The sequence below is a fragment of the Citrus clementina genome, unplaced genomic scaffold, assembly GCF_000493195.1.
Source record: "Citrus clementina cultivar Clemenules unplaced genomic scaffold, Citrus_clementina_v1.0 scaffold_5, whole genome shotgun sequence".
Lineage (NCBI taxonomy): Eukaryota > Viridiplantae > Streptophyta > Magnoliopsida > Sapindales > Rutaceae > Citrus > Citrus x clementina.
Genome location: NW_006262201.1, coordinates 13,886,146 through 13,908,195, shown reverse-complemented (window position 1 = coordinate 13,908,195; position 22,050 = coordinate 13,886,146). Strand labels below are relative to the sequence as shown.

The 22,050-nt window shown below is 34.9% G+C and overlaps 1 protein-coding gene across 2 annotated transcripts; it reads left to right on the top strand.

The window, feature by feature from the left end:
• Positions 1-203: 203 nt before the first annotated feature.
• LOC18041321 (ATP-dependent DNA helicase RecQ) lies at positions 204-21,732 on the top strand. 2 transcript variants are annotated; one of them, XM_024184297.1, is made up of 19 exons: positions 204-277; positions 375-487; positions 590-808; positions 929-1,015; positions 1,323-1,406; positions 2,303-2,510; positions 3,177-3,262; positions 3,446-3,677; positions 4,200-4,323; positions 4,400-4,536; positions 16,001-16,109; positions 16,826-16,868; positions 17,103-17,274; positions 19,202-19,272; positions 19,406-19,499; positions 20,321-20,533; positions 20,617-20,826; positions 20,959-21,336; positions 21,438-21,732. In XM_024184297.1, exons 1-19 carry the CDS (start codon positions 227-229, stop codon positions 21,561-21,563), a joined length of 2,757 nt encoding a protein of 918 aa, XP_024040065.1. In that variant the 5' UTR covers positions 204-226; the 3' UTR covers positions 21,564-21,732. The 2 variants fall into 2 exon arrangements, with proteins under 2 accessions (XP_024040065.1, XP_006432012.2); XM_006431949.2 differs by lacking the exons at positions 204-277; positions 375-487; positions 590-808; positions 929-1,015 and having other exon boundaries at positions 1,366-1,534.
• The last annotated feature ends 318 nt before the right edge of the window (positions 21,733-22,050 follow it).

Below are 22,050 nucleotides of genomic sequence, written 5' to 3'. Positions count from 1 at the left end.
CACGCTTACAAGGGTAGGTGCAGAACAACGGAGTTTCAAGTTTCAACAACAGCTTTCGATGGGTGTCAATAGTAATACCAAATGTGGGAGGCCCGCAATCAGGCCCAACCTGAAAAAAGGCGGGAATGCACTTTTATTATTATTTTATTTTAATTATAAATATAAAATATTTTATTATTTCTCATCATCCCCGTTCAATTTCAGGTTGCAATTGCGCACGCAGGAGATGAGACGAAGCGTCGAAACTGAGAGAGGAGAAATGGAGTCTACTCTCAAGGTAAAATTAAAAATTGAAATCAAAATCTGATTATAAAAGCGCATTTTCTTGTACTAACTCTGTAATATTGCATGCAAATTTTTTATGATTTATACAGAAATACTTTGGGTATTCGGTGTTCCGCCCATACCAGAAAGATGTTATTCAAAGAATTATAGAGAAAAGAGACTGTTTGGTGGTCATGGCTACTGGCAGTGGCAAGTCTTTATGGTAACAACTTTATTAAAATTACACTTCCACTTTCGTTTTGCATCACTTTTTGAGTATTCAGTTCACAAATTAAATTTTCTTCTGTTTTATTAACAATACCAGCTATCAGCTTCCTCCATTAGTTACTGGAAAGACCGCCCTAGTTGTAAGCCCCCTTATATCATTGATGCAAGATCAGGTAATGAGTTTAAAACAGAGGGGCATCAATGCTGAGTTTCTTGGAAGTGCTCAAACTGATTCCAGTGTCCAGACAAAAGCTGAGACTGGTTATTTTCAGTTATTATTTATGACTCCAGAAAAAGCTTGCATAATTCCCATCAGGTACCCTATGTGCATAGCATCCAATGCAATCATTATCTCATTATTTGATTTTGTAGTTTTATTTTTTGTTCATCAACTTTGTATGGAATGTTATTTATTTGTTTGTATAAATTTCTGCAGCTTCTGGTCAAAATTGCTTAAGGCGGGAGTTTGTTTGTTTGCTGTGGATGAAGCACATTGCATATCAGAATGGGGCCATGATTTTAGGTTTCTTTCTCTCTTGTTTATCCCTTAAAATATGATTTTTTTTTATTCTCTGAACAATTTATGCTTATGGGGTTTAAATGTATTAGAGTGTCGATTGAGCCATCTCCCAATGGTCTTTTTGTTGCTTCACATTTTAATTTTATTTTACTTCCTCACTCTATGAACCTGGCTTTTCAAAAACTGATTTTTCATGTGTGTCACTCAGGTCATCGTTACTTTTTGAAACATCTTTCTTTTACCTAATGGTTGACAAGCATCTCTTTCAGTATTTTCTTATTATAAATAATCCTAAATTTTGGATGCTCAGGTTGGAATACAAGCAGTTAGACAAGTTACGCACCTTTCTTCTGGGTGTTCCATTTGTTGCCTTAACTGCAACTGCTACTGAAAAGTACGTACCTCTGTTATTGCTAGTGAATTTCACACTGATTTGGTATTAACATCCCTTCTGATGCAAATTGTGCCACTCATTTTCTTCTCAATTTTTCGAATTGTCTATTTTCACGGCCTGAACTTAAGGTAATCTTCATATTGTCTTATTCTGGCTTGTCTCATAGAATTCCTAACATTTGGTGGAAGTCCCGGACTCAGATTTTGAGCTGGGGGTCCAGGAGTTTTGAAAAAATAAAAAGAAAGAAAGGAAGATGATTATCAATTATCAATTGTCTTTTTATACCTATGCAGGTAGTAATATAATTTACTTAGTTATGCAATTTGAAATCTTTCTTGCCAATGTTGTAGTTTGTGAGTTTCGGGTTTAAAGTAATTTTCTGATTTGTATCATAATCAGAAAATTTTTTGACTTCTCTGCCCTTGCTCTATTGTGCAGGCTTGGACATTCAGGCATTTCTTTTTATATATAGTAGCTGTAAAGACGTAATGAAAAACTTGAGATTGTAGTTATCATAACTTTTCCTTTATTTATCAATATCCGTCTTCTTATTGTCAGCATTTAGAACTTGTGACATGTCATAGACCTGGCTCTTTGTCCATCTCCTCTTATGACTGTTAATCTAAAACAGTAGAACATTATAATCTATTTGATTTAGAAGAAAACTGTAAATTACTGATAGTATTGTTATGTCATACTGGTGTCAAATTCTTTCCAATAAAAGTATTGCTAAAGAATTTCCTCATTTGATCATCCTCCGGACACTAGTACTTATTGTAATGCTGTTTTTTTAGTATTATATGCTTTTAAACTGTTCTTTGGACTGATTATATGTGTTTTATCAGAATAAGAAAATTTTAATTTTTTTAATTTATATTTGTTTTGGCATATTTCAGGGTCCGTATTGACATTATCAATTCCCTCAAATTGAAGAATCCATATGTTACAATTGCATCATTTGATCGAAAAAATCTCTTCTATGGAGTTAAAGTTATTAATCGTGGTCAATCATTTGTGGATGAGCTTGTGCAAGAAATTTTGAAGTCTGTTGCTGGTGCCGGCTCTATCATCGTTTACTGCATGACAATCAAAGATGTTGAGGAGGTCTCAGTCCCTCTCTTCTTTTTGCTTCCCACTCCCCTCTCTTTTGTCCTTTATAAGCCATTCTGCCTCCTATTCACATGTCCTGTTGAAATTTAAACCTGCATGTTTCGAAACAATCCACTGCTATTTCTTGGTCATTTCCAAGGTAACCATAACATTATCCACTATGCCAGGATACTTCCAATCACTTAAGCTTTGAAATGAAAATTTCTAGTTATAAGAATAAAATGCATACATTTTAAGCTGGGAAAAAAAAAAGCAAAATCTTTCATATTGATTGGAAACTAGGACGAGGCCAAGGTTCACTCAATCACAATTTGAGCCATGTTGTAGGTGTGGTGCTTTTGAACGCACCTTATGTCACATAGGCATTACATTTTCATCCTAGAGTGTGTGAAGCATTTGAAACTGTGCTATAGATGTACATGGACTGTGTTGAAGGTGTTCCAACTGCATATGTTCAATAACATGAGGAGATAATTACAGTTTTGACTACAGCTTTCCTTTAACAATTATATATGTTCTTTACATCATAAATATATTAGAATAATAAAATTTTATAGTAAAAGTGTCATTTTATACTTAATTGGACATTTCCTATAAAGTTTATTTCTCATGATGACAGTGGCTTACCTGTGCCCTTTTCAATCAATGTATTTTCTTTAGATTTCCAAGGCACTTAAGCAGTTGGGAGTAAAGGCTGGAACCTATCATGGTCAAATGGGCAGTAAAGCTCGTGAAGAGGCCCATAGGTATTTAATCTATAACCCTTGTATGTATGAAATTGTGATTCCGGTTGTGATGTATTTGATCAGGCTGTTGATAAATTTCTCTCACCTTACCTTCCTTCCATTTTGACTTTTAGCAGTATTTGTTTTGATACTTGTTAAACCAAGTTGAACCTTTCTTTCTTTTTTCTTTTTTTTTTTGGTTAGATTATTTATTAGAGATGAAATTCGTGTTATGGTTGCCACTATGGCTTTTGGCATGGGCATTGATAAGCCTGACGTTAGGCATGTGATACACTATGGTTGCCCAAAGACTTTAGAGTCCTATTATCAAGAAAGTGGGCGATGTGGTAGAGATGGTATAGCCTCTGTCTGTTGGCTTTATTATGCGAGAAGCAACTTTGCAAAGGGCGACTTCTACTGTGGAGAATCTCAAACAGTAAAATATCTGCTCTCTTTTGTTCAAAACTTAACAAAGCTCCTTTTTTTTATTTTTTTTTTGCAATTTGTTTTACTCTGCTTCATATTGGCTTAAAAGATTATGCATATAATTTCAATTATATTTCTTACAGCTTATATATTCCTTTTTATCGAGGTTAAGTGGTAGCTTTGAAATGATAACAAAGCATATTGACCTTATGGTCTTCTGTTTGAAACTCTCATTCTATTAATAAACAGAATTATAACAAGTTTGACATTCTAGTTTGTGTTCATGGAGAGTGAAGTTGGCTTGCGCCCAATCCACTTGACAAGCTTATTGAATGAGTTACATCTGGCATGAGGGAGTGTGATGGAGTTTACCTACTATCTTAAACTTTTAATTTAAGCATTCACATTACAGTTTTTATAGAATTTTCATCCTTGCTTTTAGAATGGGCTACTCTTTGCATATTGAACTACAAAAGCTATCTCTCATAATTGTCTTTTGTTAAAGAGGAGTTTTTGGTCTACTGTTGTCCAGGAAAATCAAAGAACAGCTATTATGGAGTCACTACTTGCTGCACAACGATATTGTTTACTGACAACTTGCAGAAGGAAGTTCTTGCTTAATCATTTTGGGGAAACTTATTCAGCCGAAACATGTGGTCTTGCACCAGTCGTCATAAATATTCTTTAAATCATTATTAACAACTATGCAGCTTATTATGTTTTTCCTTGCAGGAAATTGTGATAACTGCATGGTCTCAAACAGGGAACGTGACATGTCAAGGGAATCGTATCTTTTGATGACTTCTATTCAAGCATGTGGAGGTTACTGGGGTCTTAATATGCCAATAGATGTTCTTCGTGGGTCTCGAGTAGGTACTCCGCCCCAATAGTAGCATATTTGTTGCTTATTTTCTGCATTGTCTATGGATAGTTCACTGACTAATTAAGTAGCTCCAGTCAAAGTAAAATTTCTGAGAAAATTATTGAAGAAATATGTATCTCATTTTCTTATTTTTTACAATAGGATTATATAATATATATATAGATTCTAAACTACATAACGTGAAGAGTAGGAAAGTAAACAACTAATTGCAGACCAAGAAACAAGGAAACAAACTCTATCTAAAAACTGAAATTCTATCCATATCTTTTTTTCCTTAAAAATAGGATAGAAAACAAGTGACCTTTCCACACTCCCCCTCAAGCTGGTTCGAAGATATCAATCATTCCCAGCTTGCTAGTCAGTGACTCAAAACTTGATTTATGAAGTCTTTTAGTAAGAACATCAGCTAGTTGCTTTGTTGTTGGAACAAAGGTCATGGATATCAAACCACTTTCTATTTTCTCCTTGACAAAATGACGATCCACTTCAACATGTTTGGTTATGTCATGATGAACAGGGTTATGAGCAATGTTTATTGCTGCATTGTTGTCACAACACAACTTCATAGGAACATCAATGATAATCTTCAAATCTTCAAGTAGCTTTTTTAACCACAAAAGTTCACAAATACTATGTGCTACTACTTTAAATTCAGCTTCAGCACTGCTTCTTGCAACCACTGATTGCTTTTTATTCCTCCAAGTTTCCTCCCACAAATGTGCAATACCCTAAAGTTGACCTTTTACCAATAACAGATCCTGCCCAACCTGCATCAGTATATACTTCAACTTGTACATTGTTATTTTTCTTGAATAATAGGCCTTTTCCTGGAGTTTTTTTTAAGAGACTTGAGAACCTTGGAAACAGCTTCCAAGTGCTTTTTACATGGAGAGTGCATAAATTGACTAATAACACTTACTGCAAAGGCTATGTCTGGCCTAGTATGAGACAAGTATATCAACTTACCAACCAACCTTTGGTAACTTTCTCTATCCACTGATTTTTCTTCAGTTGCATATCCCAATTTGTGATAAGGATCAATAAGAGTGTCTCCAGGTTTGCATCCCAACATGCTAGTTTCCTTGAGCAAGTCTATAGTATATTTCCTTTGAGAAACAAAAATGCCTTTACTGGATCTTGCAATTTCCATGCCCAAAAAATATCTTAAGGGTCCAAGATCCTTAATCTCAAATTCTCTAACAAGAACCTTTTTGAGATTTTCCATTTCTATTACATTGCTTCCAATCAAGATAATATTGTCTTCGTATAAAATGACAATCACAACACTACCATCAGTGAAGTGTTTAAAAAACATAGTATGATCTGCTTGACTCTGTAAATATCCAAAGCTACAAACAAATTTGGTAAATCTGTCAAACCAAGTTCGAGGAGATTGTTTTAAGCCGTAAAGTGATCTCTTCAACTTGCACACTTTTTCAATACCATATTCATTCTCAAAATCTGGTGGTAGATCCATAAATACCTCCTCTTCAAGCTCTCCATGAAGAAACGTATTCTTAATATCTAACTGTTGTAGTTGTCATCCTAAGCTTGTTGCAAGAGACAACCAAACTTGAATGGAATTCATCTTTGCCACGGGAGCAAATGTTTCTTGGTAGTCAATGTCATATGTTTGTGTAAAACCTTTTGCAACGAGCCTAGCTTTGTACCGCTCAAGTGACCCATCTGCTCTGTATTTAACTGTAAAAACCCACTTGCAATCCACTGATTTTTTTTCTTCTGGTAATTTGATTAGTTCCCAAGTTTTGTTTTTTTTAAGAGCTCTCATCTCTGCATACACAGCATCTCTCCATTCTGTTATAGAAAGAGCATCCTAATAGATTTTGGAATTGCTATGACAGACAGGTTAGTTGTAAAAGCTCTAAAAAATGGAGATAATCTATGATATAACACATACTTAGAAATTATATTAAGAGTACAAGACCTAGTTTCTTTCCGTAGTGCAATTGGAACATCTAGATCATTTATAGTTTCTAAAACAGATTCTGAAATAGGATTAGAATGAATGTTACCTACAAGTTCCAAGTTGCCTGTGTTTGGATCCGAGTCTTGGCAATGAGGAGAGGATTAGAATGAATGTTACCTGCAAGTTCCGTCGTGTGTAGACTTGAAGATCTGGTTCTGGAACTCTCTCTAATGATTTTTCATTATTCGCAGTTGATGGCAATGTAGAAGGAACATGAGGTACACAAGACATAATAGGCATTGGAAGAGATAATTCCCAAAAATGATCTTCCTGAGTATGACCCTCCCCCTGAAGAGAAGTTTTGGAAAAGAAAGATCTATTTTAAAAAAATGTGACATCCATTGTGACGAAGAATTTTTTAGACAATGGATCATAACATTTGTAGCCTTTTTGAGTAGGAGAATAGCCATGAAATACACATTTTAAAGCCCTAGGATCAAGTTTGCTCCTGTTCTGTGTATGAACATGAACAAAAGCAATGCACTCAAAAATCTTTGGTGGTAAAAATGTGAAAATTTTAGCGGTAGGATAGAATTCTGTGAAAACATTTAATGGAGACTGAAAATTAAAGATTTGGGATTTATCAAGTATGATGCTGCGAGAATGGCTTCACCCCAAAATTGTTTTGGCACCCTATTTGTGAACATAAGAGAGCGTGCAACTTCTAACAAGTATCGATTTTTTCATTCAACAATACCATTTTGTTGAGGAGTATTTTCACAAGGGGATTGGTGCACAATGCTATTTTCCATGAAATAATGACCAAGGGCAGCAGAAAAATATTCTCTCCCATTGTCAGTTCTAAAGACTTGGATTTTTGCTTAAAATTGTGTTTGAATCATGGTATGAAAGGTTTTAAAAAGTGTTGCAGTTTCTGATTTTTCTTTAAGCAAGTACACTCAACAAACACGAGTGTGGCCATCAATAAAAGTTATGAACAATTTAGTCCCCGAAATATTTGTAACATGAGAGGGTCCCAAAATATCACTGTGTATGAGAGAAAAATGTGCAGATTTTTTATACGGCTGTGAAGGAAAAGATGCACGATGATGTTTGGACAATACACAAATTTCACATTGAAACAAAGAAAGATTTTTGTTCTTGAACAGTAAAGGAAACAAATGTTGTAAATAAGAAAAACTAGGATGACCTAATTGGAGATGCCACAACATTATTTCATCTTCAATAGAGAAAGTTAGTTCATTATTTGCTGCCTGAGCTTTTCCATACAAACTAACATCCTCCTCGAAGTAGTACAAACCATCTACCTCTTTAGCACTGCCAATCTTCTTTCCCAAACACAGGTCCTGAAATTCACAATAGGAAGGAGAGAATTTAGCAATGCAATGAAGATCCTTGGTAATTTTGCTAACAGATAAAAGATTACAAGACAAATTAGGAACATGAAGAACGGATATTAACAACAAATTTGTGGAGAGAGGAATAGATCGTTTTCCTGCTACAGAAGATAGTGAACCATCAGCAATTATAATTTTTTGACTACCAGAACATGGAATATATAAACAAAATAATTTAGAATGGCTAGTCATACGATCGGTTGCTCCTGAATCGATGATCCATGGATCTTTTTTCTCATAAACAATTCCTAAAGCAGTGAAATTATTACCTTTCTGGGTTAAAGAACTAGAGGATGAAGGATTTGGGAGAGATTGTGACTGATTGAGAAACCTCACAGTTGCTCTAACTGCTCTTTAGTGAAGAGTTGAGATTCGGATTCTCCAGTGTTGGTTGTCGGCTAATTCTCCCCTACAACTTGGAAACCACAACTATGTTTACCAGAGAATTTATTGTTTTCCAGATTTGGAGGTTTTCCATGAAGCTTCCAACATGCATCTCTGTTATGTCTTGGCCTGTGGCAATAATCACACCAAACTCTGTCCTTCTCATCACTCTTCTTCAGGTTTTCTGTTCCACCAACTAGTAGAGCTTCTAGTGTAACATAGATCAAGGCTGAGTTCTCTATTGAAGAACCTCCCATCATCACATTCTTTCTACTTTCTTCGCTTTGTACATAAGAAAACACTTCCCTGGTAAAAGGAAGAGGTTCCTTGCCAAGTACTCGCCCACGAACTTCATCAAGGTCTGAACTCAAACCTGCTAAGAATTCAAATACACGCTCTTTTTCTAACGTCTTCTTGTATTTAGCACTATCAACAACACATTCCCACTCACCATCATAGTACTGATCTAATTCTTGCCATAAGCCCTTCCAAATATTGAAGTATTTAGTCACTCCTTGACTACCTTATTTGGTTTCTCGAATTCTGATTTTTAGATCATAAATCTGAGCAGAATTTCCCAAATCAGAATAGGCCTTGGTGACGGCATCCCACAAATCCTTTGTTGTTGGCAGAAACAAGTAAGTTTGACCTATCTCTAGTTCCATTGAATTCACTAACCATGACATGATCATTGAGTTGTCAACATCCCAAGTTTGAAATTTTGGGTCTTCTTCTGTTGGTTTTTTAATTGAACCAGTAAGGTAACCAATCTTCCCTTTACCTCTGATAAACATCTTCACAGATTGGGACCATGAAGAAAATTTTGACCATTCAATTTATGGGTTGTGATCTGAAACAAGAATACTGATGAATTAATAATTCTTGTTCATCCTTTCTCATTAACTTTGACAGAATATATATACTTAGAAAGCTAATTAAAAAGGAAACTAAATAAAGAATCTCTAAATTATGTAAACTAATCCTACAATATCTCCCTAATATATGCTTTCTTGTTATGACTAAATCAAATAATAAAGAAAAAGATACACCCAAATATTTATAATTAATTGACTAAATCTCCAACACTTCCCCTCAAGCTTAGGAATAGATATTTTGCATTCCAAGCTTGCTGAGAAGCCTTTCATGAGTTGGTTTGGGTAGACTCTTGGTGAGGATATTTGCTTCTTGTGCATGAGTAGAGATGTAGTATAAATCGATACCTCCTCCTTCGATTTTGTTCTTGATAAAACTTCAATCAATTCTGACATGTTTCATTCGATTATGTTGGACTGGATTGTTCACAATGCTGATGGCAAATTTGCTATCACTATACAACTTAGTGGGAGAGCAAACTGTGATTTGCCAGTCCTGCATCAATCTTTCCAGCCATATAACCTCACACATTCCTTGTGCAATAGCTTGAAATTCAACTTCGGCACTTTTCCTTGCCATAACTGTTTGTTTCTTACTCCTCCATGTAACCAAGTTACCCCACAACTTGGTGCAATATCCTGAAGTTGACTTACAATCTTCACTTCCAGCCCAGTCTGCATCGACATATCCTTCGATACTCTTGCTCTCAGTTTTTAGAAACATTAGTCCTCTTCTTGGAGTTCCTTTGAGATACCTCAAAATATGATTTACAGCCTCTAGATGTCTCTGAGTAGGTGAATGCATGTGTTGACTCACCACACTCACAACATATGCAATATCAGGCCGTGTGAGAGATAAGTAAATCAGTCTACCAACTAGGCGTTGGTATCTTCCTACATCCATTGAAGGCTCATTATCTTTAATCTTGCTTTTCCAATTCTTCTTGAGTAGAGTTCCTACTGGTTTGCACCCCAACTTCCATGTTTCTTCTAGTAAGTTAAGAGTGTATTTTCTCTGAGAAATGAAAATACCCACTTTACTTCTAGCAACCTCCATACCGAGGAAATATTTTAGAGGTCCTAGGTCTTTAACTTAAAATTCTTCCTTCAGTTGACTCTTGAGCCTGTGAATCTCAACATTATCATCACCTGTAAGTATGATGTCATCTACGTATACAATAAGAATGACCTTTTTTCCATTTTCCCTTTTCTTAACGAAGATAGTGTGATCAGCCTGCCCTTGAGTGTACTTTAGTCAAGTGAGAGTTGAGCTAAATCTGGCAAACCATGCACGTGGGGATTGTTTCAAACCATATAATGATTTTTTCAATTTGCAAACTTTACCTCGTTCTTTTTCAGACTGAAATCCTGGTGGAATCTTCATATACACTTCTTCATTAAGAGTTCCATTCAAGAAAACATTCTTTACATCGAGTTGGTGTAGTTCCCAGTCTAGATTAACTGCCAAGGACAAGAGGACCCGAATAGAATTGAGTTTGGCCACTGGAGCAAATGTTTCTTCATAATCAATCCCATATGTCTGTGTGAAGCCTTGTGCCACTAACCGAGCTTTATATCTTTCTACCTCTCTATTTGCCTTATATTTCACTGTGAAAATCCATTTGCTTCCAACCACTTTCTTACCCTTTGGTAAGTCAACTACTTCCCAAGTTCCATTATCATGCAATGCTCTCATTTCCTCCTGCACAGCTTTCTCCCACTTTGGATCTTTGAAAGCCTCGTGGATATTCTTTGGAACTACCACACTATCGATCTTTGCTATAAAGGCTCTAAATCCAGAAGATAACTTTGTGCAGGTTAGAAAATTGGAAATAGGATGTTTTGTGCATGTTCTTATTGCTTTCCGTATTGCAATCGGCAAGTCCAGGTCACTGCTCACTCTAGGATCTAGTTCTTGGTTCAATGATTGGTCTTGCTGAGAAGCTTTTGGCCTTCGAGAGTAAACTTGAAGTGGTCTCTCAGAAATTGCTTCTCTCTCTTGACCGTGACTCGAAATAGGACTAGTGATAGGAAATGGACTTGGACTTGAGTTTTCTAGAGGTGGTTGGACACTGACATTTCCTGGTTCTATTAGGGTAGAATTTATGGGAAAAAATGAGACATCTTGTGATATTGGAAGAGATAGACTAGGATCCCAATGACCATCTTCATCAAAATTCTCCCCTTGAAGATGGTTGTTGGGATAGAAGGGCTAATTTTCAAAAAAAGTTACATCACATGAGACAAAAAATCTTTTGAGACAAGGAGAATAACATTTGTACCCTTTTTGGGATGGAGAATATCCGACAAATACACATTTAAGAGCCCTGGGATCAAGTTTGCTTTGGTTGGGTTGTTTATTATGGACAAACACTGTGCAACCGAATATTTTTGGGGACAACGAGTTGAAAAAATTTATATTTGGAAAATGATCAAGGAAGACACTCAAAGAAGTTCTAAATTGAAGTGTTTTTGAGGGTAGACGATTAATTAAATATGTGGATGTGAGAATTGCCTCACCCCAATAGGAATTTGGAATAGAACTAGTGAACATTATTGATTGAGCAACTTCCAACAAATGTCGATTCTTTCTTTCGGCAACCCCATTTTGTTTTGGTGTGTTAACACAAGAACTTTGATGGTGTATCCCATTATTCCCCAAATATTGGCTAAATTCATTTGAGAAATACTCCCTTCCATTATCTGTTCTAAGGACATTTATATTGGATTGAAAAACATTTTGGACAAATTTGTGGAACTTTTGAAACTAGTAAAATGCCTCGGATTTATCTTTCATCAAGTACACCCAACACACCCTAGTATGGTCATCTATGAAAGTGACAAACCATTGAGTTCTAGTTAAATTGATTGTTCTGGATGGACCCCATATATCACTATGAATCAACTGAAAAGGTCTTGAGGGTTTGTATATATGTGGCCGATAATTGACTCTGGATTGTTTAGAAAGAACACAATGTTCGCATTGAAACAAAAAATTTTCTTTATTAACGAAAAGATTTGGATACAAAACTTTCATATAAGAAAAGCTTGGATGCCCTAAGCGTTGATGCCATAGCATAATATCAGAGTTGGAAACAACTGACATGGACATTTTATTTTGTGACTTAACTCTATTGGAATCCCCAACTCCCGAGAAGTAGTATAGACCATCTTTTTTCTCAGCAATGCCAATCATCTTCCCCGAAGAACAATCCTGAAATTCACAGTGAGAGGAAAAAAAAGTCACAACACAATTCATATATTTTGTTAACTTACTAACTAACAAAAGATTATATGTCAATTTGGGCACATATAAAACTGATTTCAATATCATATTTGGTAAGCAAACCGTGCCCTTCTCAACTACAGGTGACATTTTTCCATCCGCAACCCACACATTATCCTGCTATTGCACTTGTCATAATCCTCAAGGACATTCATTGACCCAATCATATGTTCAGAGGCCCCTGTATCTACAATCCAATAGCCTGCTGGCTGTGACTTTGACAGGAAAGTTTGACTTATTTTACCTGTTTGTGCTATAGCTGCAGTAGGAATCTTTGAGTTTTGACTCTCAGATCCCGTTGACACCTTAGTTTGATTGAGAAGTTGCTGTTGAATCTCCACTTGCTCTGTTGAGAAGTTAAATCTAGCAACTTTGCTTGAATCTGATTCCACTATATTGGCTGATTTGGTTTGCTTGCGTTGCTTCTTCGGTTTCCAATCAGGTGGCTTGCCATGTAAGTCCCAACAAGTTTCACGAGTGTGATAGGGCTTCTTACAATAATCACACCAGATCCTGTCCCTCAACTGAGATACATGACCATCATCTTGTTTGTTTGCTACAAGAGCCGAGCCTCGTGCTTCTAAGGAAGGAGCACACGCTTCCTACTTTCTTCTCTCCTTACCTCAGCAAACGATTCTCGAAGGGTTGGAAAAGGTTTCATCCCGAGCAGTCTTCCACGTACTTCATCCAAATCCAGATTCAATCCCTGCAAAAAATCAAAAATACGCTCTTTCTCAAGCATTTTCTTATATTTTTCTGCATCAGTAGTACAGGACCATCCCATCTCATAAAAAAGATCAATTTCCTGACACAACTCCATTAAGGAATTGTAATATTCAGTGATCGTGAGATTTCCTTGTCTGGTGTTGCGAATCTTTGATCGAATCTCAAAACATTGAGATGTGTTTTCAAGATCAGAATAAATTTCTTGGACTGCCTCCCAAATCTCCTTTGCTGTCTTGTAAAACAGATAAGTTCGTCCAATACTTGGCTCCATAGAATTAATGAGCCAAGCCATGACAAGCGAATTTTCTGCTTCCCTAGTGCTATAAGTTGGTGCTGTGTCCGAAGGAGGTGTCATTGCCCCTGTCAAGTAGCCAACCTTCCCTCTACCCCTGATGACAAGAATAACGGATTGAAACCATTCTCGAAAATTCAGTCCATTAAGCCTGTGCTGTGTAATTTGCAGAGAGTGGCTGTCAAAAGACGGTGTAGATGAGGATCCGGTTATGGATCCTGCAGATGCTTGATCTGCTGTGGTGGAAGACACCTCTGAGGTCATATTTAGCAATTCTCCAGAAAAAAAAAAAAAACTGACTAGTAACCTAGCTCTGATACCATGAAACAAGAATACTGATGAATTAATAATTCTTGTTCATCCTTTCTCATTAACTTTGACAGAATATATACACTTAGAAAGCTAATTAAAAAGGAAACTAAATAAAGAATCTCTAAATTATGTAAACTAATCCTACAATATCTCCCTAATATATGCTTTCTTGTTATGACTAAATCAAATAATAAAGGAAAGATACACCTAAATATTTACAATTAATTGACTAAATCTCCAACATGATCTAAAGTGATGGATTATCATTAGAAACGTGATTGATGGTTGTAGATGTTGTGACTGCTCTAAAGATAACTCAAAAGTTTCTTGCTCGCTATTCTTTGACATTGGTATTCAAATAGAATTGAAAACTAAACCCAAGAATCAAAGAGCGGCTCTGATACCATGAGAAAATTATTGAAGCAATATGTATCTCATTTTCTTATTTTTTACAATAGGATTACATAATACATATATAGATTCTAAACTACACTACGTGCAAGAGTAGGAAAGTGAACAATTAACTATAGACCAAGAGACAAGGAAACAAACTCTATCTAAAAACTGAAATTCTATCCCTATCTTTTTTTCCTTAAAAATAGGATAGAAAACAAGTGACTTTTCCACAATTTCTATTTACCATCTCTTGCCTTTTTGCTCTCTTGTTTATGTAGAGTTTAAATAGTATAGTTAGACCCTTACCTACTAGCTTAAGATTTTGAGTCTAGCAGTAGCCTAAAATGGCATTGGAGCGAATCTGACCAAGTGGTCTTGTGTATGAATCTCTCGTTATTATTAGGTTAGGCTGTTTGCCCTCTAAAATATGTTTTATTTCCTTTTTTTCAATGATTTTTGTATTACAGAAATACCCGTAGTTTTAGTTCACTATTAAGGACAAACTTATATAACAACTTAAAATATATTGCCATTAACACACATTCACTACATCCATTTAAATCGTAAACTGTAATTTTATTATATTTCCAATATCATGAATCTAAAACTTGATCTCATGTTGCCATTTAGTTTTAACCATTACCATAAAATGGTTTTACAAACATAATAGAAACAGATATCCTTGTAAAACTGGACTCAAGATGATAGAAGAGGATTGCATTGAACTTTTAAAATTTTCTAAAACAATTAAAATTTTTGAGTAAGCCGAACACTTAATGGAGAAAGAGTTTTTCTAAACCAACCATATTTTCTTCCAATGCCCATTCCTGCTGCAGCCTTTCAAGCATGGAAGTTTAAGTATGAAAAATAATTTAGTTTTCTCCCACTTTAAAACTATGAGAAGTTTGTCAGTTCCTGTTATTTTCAAGATTTTCAAACAAATTCTCTCCGCTTGATTAAATTCCTGCGTACGAAAGTTATTCTCATGGTTTAAAAAAGTAAAAGGGAGTTTAACTGAGGATTGTTTTGGTATTTTTAAAGGTGTTTTGTGTAAAAGTTCATTTTCTAAATTTAACAAGTGGGTGTTTTGAGTAAGAACTAAGAAGGTGTTCATAGCACCATTTAGGATGCAAATCACCCCACCCTTATTAAAAATTATAACTAGCTGTGTTTGTGGTGTTTTTTTTCTTTTTTTCTTTTTTTCATTTTTTTTTCTCCACATACATGTGAGAGGAGTGTTACATCTTAAATATTTTTGATGCAGCCATTATTTAAATAGCTTAATCTTTGAAGTCAAGTGGTAACTTAACAATTAATTATTTGTTTCCTACTGTATGATAAATTCCCGAACAAGAAAGCTCTGCTCTTGTACATAAGGATTAAAGTTTCTGGCAAGTAAGTTTGCAATAAGTTTCAGAACTGCATTGACAGTGCTTTCATATGGCAGAAATGATTAGGAAAAAATATCGTTCTTGTGGACAAATTCTTAAATTCTGTAAACAAACTAATTTCACTTGGAATTCTAAGTTTCACTGAAGAGGAAGAATGTAAAATTGTGAGTTCAGAAAATTGTAATTTACAGCCCTCCATATACTCAGAAGTCCTAATCAATCCTATTTGAGAACTGATCTGGTTTATTCTCAAATAACGAAACTAAAATATCATCCAGAATAAGGTATTTTCCTCATCATGTTCTGGATTCCATGAGCAGTTTTCTATGATGCACCAGCTTTGAAGTTGAAAAAATGAGTTTGTTATGGTTCATATTCATTATTATTTGTTATTTCTTGATTTTTCATAGCTTCTTTTGCTGATAGTTTTTCAACTTTTTTTACAGTCAAAAAAAGTAGTTGATGCTCAGTTTGACAAGCTCCTGCTTCATGGACTTGGGAAAGATCACTCATCAAATTGGTGGAAAACACTCGCTTACCAATTAATTTCTTATGGTACCTGATGGAATACCTGAGTTTCCATTGAAAGTCTTACGAATTACTGCTGATTATTTATTGTAGCTTAATGCAGTGAGTAAGTTTCTGACATGTTGGCCTAGGTTTGTATCTTAAGATAAAGTATCTAGCAACAACCATTGCTGAATCTGACAGCTATAGTTCGTTGACATCATCATATTGCGCATAGGTTTCAGTTTTCCTTGTGATTACACCTTATCCATATCACAGATAGGGGCAAGTTACATTGCATATATGTCTTCATTGTTGGGGTATGGAAGTAAATGCCACTGGAAGAAAAAAGGCCTCAACTGAAAAGAAAAGGGTTAATTTCAGTTTACCTCCTAATAAATTGGCTATCTTCAAAATATCACCCAAACTAGTGTAAACCTCAACTTACCGCCAATTACTGTTCAAAAGATTAGGACAAATGGGGGCACGTATACAGGAAAAAATCTTCTTAACAATAATTGGGGGTAGATTGAGGTTTATAATAATTTGGGATATTTTGAAGATAGTCAATTTATTATGAGTTAAATTGAAATTAACCCAAAAGAAAAAGCATATATGTGAAGAGTACTGAAGAGCTAGGGGGTCCCTTGATTATCTATTTAATGTTTATTCTAACTTTGATTGCAAATATGCTGTCTTTTTAACTTTTCAGTTTATGTAATAGATCAGTAATGTCTTAAACTAAAAGCTGCTACTTAATACAGGTTATCTGACAGAGACCATCAAAGATGTATACAGAACTGTAAGGTATTATGTTCTTCAATTACGTTATTTGCTAATTTTTAGGCCGCAGTTATATCTTTACTGCTTTTTCTCATGCCCACCTAATATTTTTAGGCAGCAGTTATGTTCTTTATTGCTTTTTCTCATGCCCAGCTAATATCATTAGTTGTGAACCTCATATTCTGTACAGTTTTTACACCTACATATAAATAATTCCTAGCACAAAAATTGACAAAATCTTGTTCCTTAATGCATCAGTGTCAGTCAACAAGGAAAGCAATACCTTGGTTCTGCAAGACCAGATCATCAACCACCTTTACTTCTGACATTTAATGGGGAAATGGTTGATGCCGAGGAACATGAAACCATATCAAGCAACGTTGGGGATTTGAAGAGTTCGGCTACTTTGGAAAATGAGGGATTTTCTGAGGTTTGTGATTTTAAGTGTTATTTTATTCTATTCTGATCATTGTTTTATTATTGCATTGCATCGAGTCTCTAAGAATGAGGGTAAGAAGTCGGGCTTAGGTCAGAACTGAAATTCCACTAATCTGGCATGCCCTAACCAGAGGCCAGATTTTTTACCACCATTGTCAAGAATTCTTTGCATTTTTCATTATTTTGAGAATTATAGAAGAGTAATACTATTTGTTTCAAGTCTTTTGATGAGATGCAGTGACTAATATGACAATGCCATCTTAATTGAAAAATCATTTGGGATGAAAAATTTGATGCAAGACTGGAGCCAAGTATTGTTACTCATTCTAGTACTTCGGATGGGTTCTCATTTATTTTTATTTTTACTTACCTAGATCCATATTTAACATACTAATATTTGCAAGCTTCATTTTCTGTCTCTGAAAAAATACTCATTTTCCTGCTCAGAATTGGCTTCTTCAAACAATTTGATCGCTTCATATGAATGGCACTTTAGGCTAAACTTTCTCATTGTCTTGCTTTGTGGTAGATAATTCACTGTTAGTTGGAATTGTAATAACTTTCCCCACTATTTTGAAGTGTTTTGCTCTTCTAGCATAGTATTCACTATCATTTTCTTTTCTTTTAATTAATACTGCTTTTTAATCAAGACAACAAAGGTCTAAGAATTAGAACCAGCAAAATGTAAACCTGAGAACACCCAGAACAATTTCTCACCCAGATCATTTAAGAGAGCATTTGGAAACCAAAAGGCATCACCTCCATCAGCTTTCAAGTATTAGTCAACAAGACCTCTAGAAGACTGGAACAACATATTTAGCACTATAGCCCCTCTAATAAACCACTCGAAGTACAGCTCGAGACCCTCAATATGAAACAACAATTATAGCTAATTAATAAAACAAAATTAGATATTGAAAAAGAAAAACTGCTTATTTACTGCTCAAAATGTTGATCTTTCATTTCCTGAATGTTTGCTGGGTCATTAATGGCTGAAGCAATCCATGTCCCTTTCTATTTTCAGTTGTGACTCTGATTCTTCCTTTACGGCCAGTTTGAGAATGCTGTAACTTTTAAAATAATTACTTAAAAATAATCAGCTGTGAAGTTTTATAAGTGCTGTGAATACTAAAAACAGTCGTATGCATTTGGTAAATCTCACTTTTAAAATATTGTAAGAATGCAAATGACTTAAATAGATATAATGTTCAATAAAATTTATTTATAAGTTATGAATAGGTGTATATAATAATACTTTATGTGTATATATAATTGATTTCTAAAATAAATTTTTTTATTTTTATTGATATCTAAAATATATATATAGATATTGTGTTATCTCAATATAACCGGTAATAATAATAATCTCTTTAAATGTAACGATTTTATTTCCTAATTGAATAAGGATAATTTTGAAATTTTATAATATATATTAGGAAGTATATAAAATTGTATTAAATATAAAATTGATTCTCAAAATCAAATTTTGAAATGCTACTCTTTCTTAGCTTTTCAAAATCCGCTATAGGTGATTTTGCTAAAAGTGATTTTTTTAAAAATGTACTAAACACCAAAATTAACTTTTAACTTTCCAAAATAACTTTTAAACCTCTCAAAAGTAATCCTAAATGGGGCTCCAATGATCCAGCATTGGAACTGCCAAGAAACTCCTTAAATGAAATATTTCATCAGCGAGAATTGTGAACATCTTTTCCCTTCTTCCTGGAGTTTTGCTGCTTTCTTCAAACCCCCAAACTGACTCTGGAATATATACTGAAACTTAAAATTTATAATTGATGGGCTGCACTGCGTAAAGTTTGTCTCACAGTATCCCTTCACAAGGTGCACTTGTATCATTGTTGCTAAAATTGTAGTTGCTGATTTAATAATTTTCCCAAATGCTTCTTTCTCTACCGCAGGCCGACATGCAACTCTATCATATGCTTTTGGAAGAGAGAAAGAAGCTTGCAAGAGTCACTGGAACTGCTCCGTAGGTTTTTTTTTTTACTGCAAGGCTACCAATCTCAGAAAGCTGTTTATTTATTCACCACAAATGAAAAGCTTGTTTCTTATTATCGTGGAGTGTTACATTTACGAGGTGTCAAATGATTCTCTCATCACAGATATGCTCTATGTGGTGATCAAACAATCAAAAAAATTGCATTGGCAAGGCCATCTACCAAAGCAAGGTTGGCAAACATTGATGGTGTCAATCAGGTATATCTTAACAATTGAGAGAGTAGCAAATTTATATCAAAATATTTGTTTCGTTCTCTTACTTTTTATATGCTTGGAACTAGGTAAGTATCACAGGTTGGTACTGATACATATGTTATACCTCTTTTCCCATTTTGGAATCCGATATGTGGATAATAAATTTTTTTGTTGTATTTGATTTAAATATGTAAAATAAGTCTTGACACTACCATGTATATATCTTCAAAAAGCTAGAAATAGGATGGCAATGCTGGATATCTACGCATATTGCCGATGCAAAATTGTCATATCTACGCATATTGCCGATGCAAAATTGTCATAACCCAGTCAAGAACTGGAGATATGTGACAACATGGGTTGAACATTTTCCTTCTTTATTTGAACTACATAAATTCATGTTCAAACTTAGATTAGTAGACAGTGAAACTGAATTTTTTCCACAAATAACGAGGTGTGAACAAACCAAAAGTATTATGCAAATATCGTGATTTTTTAACCTGTATCTTTTCTTTTAATTCCTAGGGAGAAAAAGATCTATGGTTGGGAGTAAGCTCACATATTGAGTCCCTCGAACAGTAATTATGCTTGGTGCTACCTTTTGTTGATCCCTGAGAATGACTTTGTAGATTACGAAGTAAGAAGTAATAAAATTTGTTTTCATTCAGTTATCATGAAGCTTAGAGAACTGTGAAGGTTTACTTCTCTCTCATAAGTTTCACAAAACAATCTTTTTCACAGCAAAAGAGATGAAACCCATTGCCTGCCTGGTGCTGCTCTTTTTCATATTTTGGAAAACTAATTGAATCTGATGAATGTTGCAGCACCTTGTAATTACACATGGGGATCATCTTCTTCAAACTATTAGGCACCTATCACAAAAGCTAAACCTTTCCCTGGATGGCAAAGTAGGTGAACATACTGCTTTTACGAGAAAACTGCATGTAGTAGTCAACACTCGCACAAAATTGACACCAGCGAAGTGTGAAGCTTGGAAGATGTGGCATGAAGATGGTCTATCAATTCAGAAAATTGCTGTAGGAATTCTTGAACTGTTTAACATGATTATGTTTTTGGATTAGAATGTTAACATACATTAACTTCTACTTTTTATTCATAGAACTACCCTGGTAGGTCAGCTCCAATAAAAGAACAAACTGTTGTCGACTATCTTTTGGAGGCTGTCTCGGAAGGATTTGATATTAATTGGACCAGACTCTGTGATGAGGTTGGACTGACAGATGAGATATTCTCAGCTATTCAGGAAGCTATTTCAAAGGTTGGCTGTAAAGACAAGTTGAAGCCTATCAAAAATGAATTACCAGACGATGTAAGCTTCATTTGACAGTTTAAACAATTGTACTTGGGCCCCATAAATCTTGTGTGCTTACTGGATTATGTGGCTTTGTTCCCTGTCATGTACTTGAGAATATAATGGAATATATTTTCTTAATGGTGCTAGATAACTTATGCACACATCAAGGCTTGTCTGGTTATGGAAAACTGTGGGATTTCTCCAGAAGTGATTCCACCTAGCCAAAAAAAGGGGAATACAGATGAACTTCCCAGTAAGGCATCTGAGACATGGCATGCTGAAGAACCTCATGAAGTTGAAGAGTGTGGAAAGAGTATGGTTACTTTCGGCTGCGCATACAATAACAAAGAAATGACTTCTCTTCCTGTCACAAAGGCCGAGGTACAAGAGTTATCGGTAGGTTGTGGTGATGATGAGCTGTGTTCACATAAACGCCAAAGAGTTGATTGCCCAGATGGAGGTTTCACTGTACTTGAGGCAACAGCGAGTTCCGTGTTAAACTTGCTTCAGAAACATGATGAGGGGGTGAGTTTCAAGGAGGCTGCTCCAGTCTGTGTGGTCTGCGTTTAAATTGCGTGCGTGTGTTTTCTACGAAGTTTTCTCATTGCAACATGCCAATTTTGCAGCTTCCACTGTTTGATATTTTGGAGCACTTCAATGGATCCAAATCAGAAGCTGTGATTGATCTGCTGAGTTGCCTGGAGAGAGATTTCATGATCTTTAAGAAGAATAATTTTTATTGGCTGATGTGATTCTGGAGATGCATTGGACTGTTGAGACAGGTGGCCCATGAATAAACAATTTAGAAGAATTGTGTCTTGTACTGTATCGAAAAAAATATAGTGATTCAAAGACACGGGAGTCAACCTACCATGCAGCGCTGTATCTGATACAGCGTTGGCATGCAACCGGTACAACCGGTTTTTAACCGATTAATATAATAAAAATTATATTTTTATTTGTTTTTAATCTGAAAAAATTATTTAAAAAATTAGAAAAAAGGATAAAATTGTAATTAAATGAGGAAAAAATTTGTGATAATTTTAAATTTACAAATAGTACAAAAAAATATAAAAAAAAAACTATAAATGTCACAAAAAGGTTATATTTTTATTAATTTTGTCACATTCTAATATTTATAATACGTGTTTCAAGTTTATTTTTCAAATTTCTATATTTTCTTGATGATTTATCTAAATTTTGGTATGTTATTCCAACTCATTTTTTCACTAGTTTTTG

Coding starts and splice junctions, on each gene's coding strand:
- LOC18041321 (XM_024184297.1), top strand. CDS start 227: ATGAGACGAAGCGTCGAAACTGAGAGAGGAGAAATGGAGTCTACTCTC. Junction 278..374: donor AAATGGAGTCTACTCTCAAG/GTAAAATTAAAA, acceptor TGATTTATACAG/AAATACTTTGGGTATTCGGT. Junction 21,337..21,437: donor TTCAGAAACATGATGAGGGG/GTGAGTTTCAAG, acceptor CCAATTTTGCAG/CTTCCACTGTTTGATATTTT.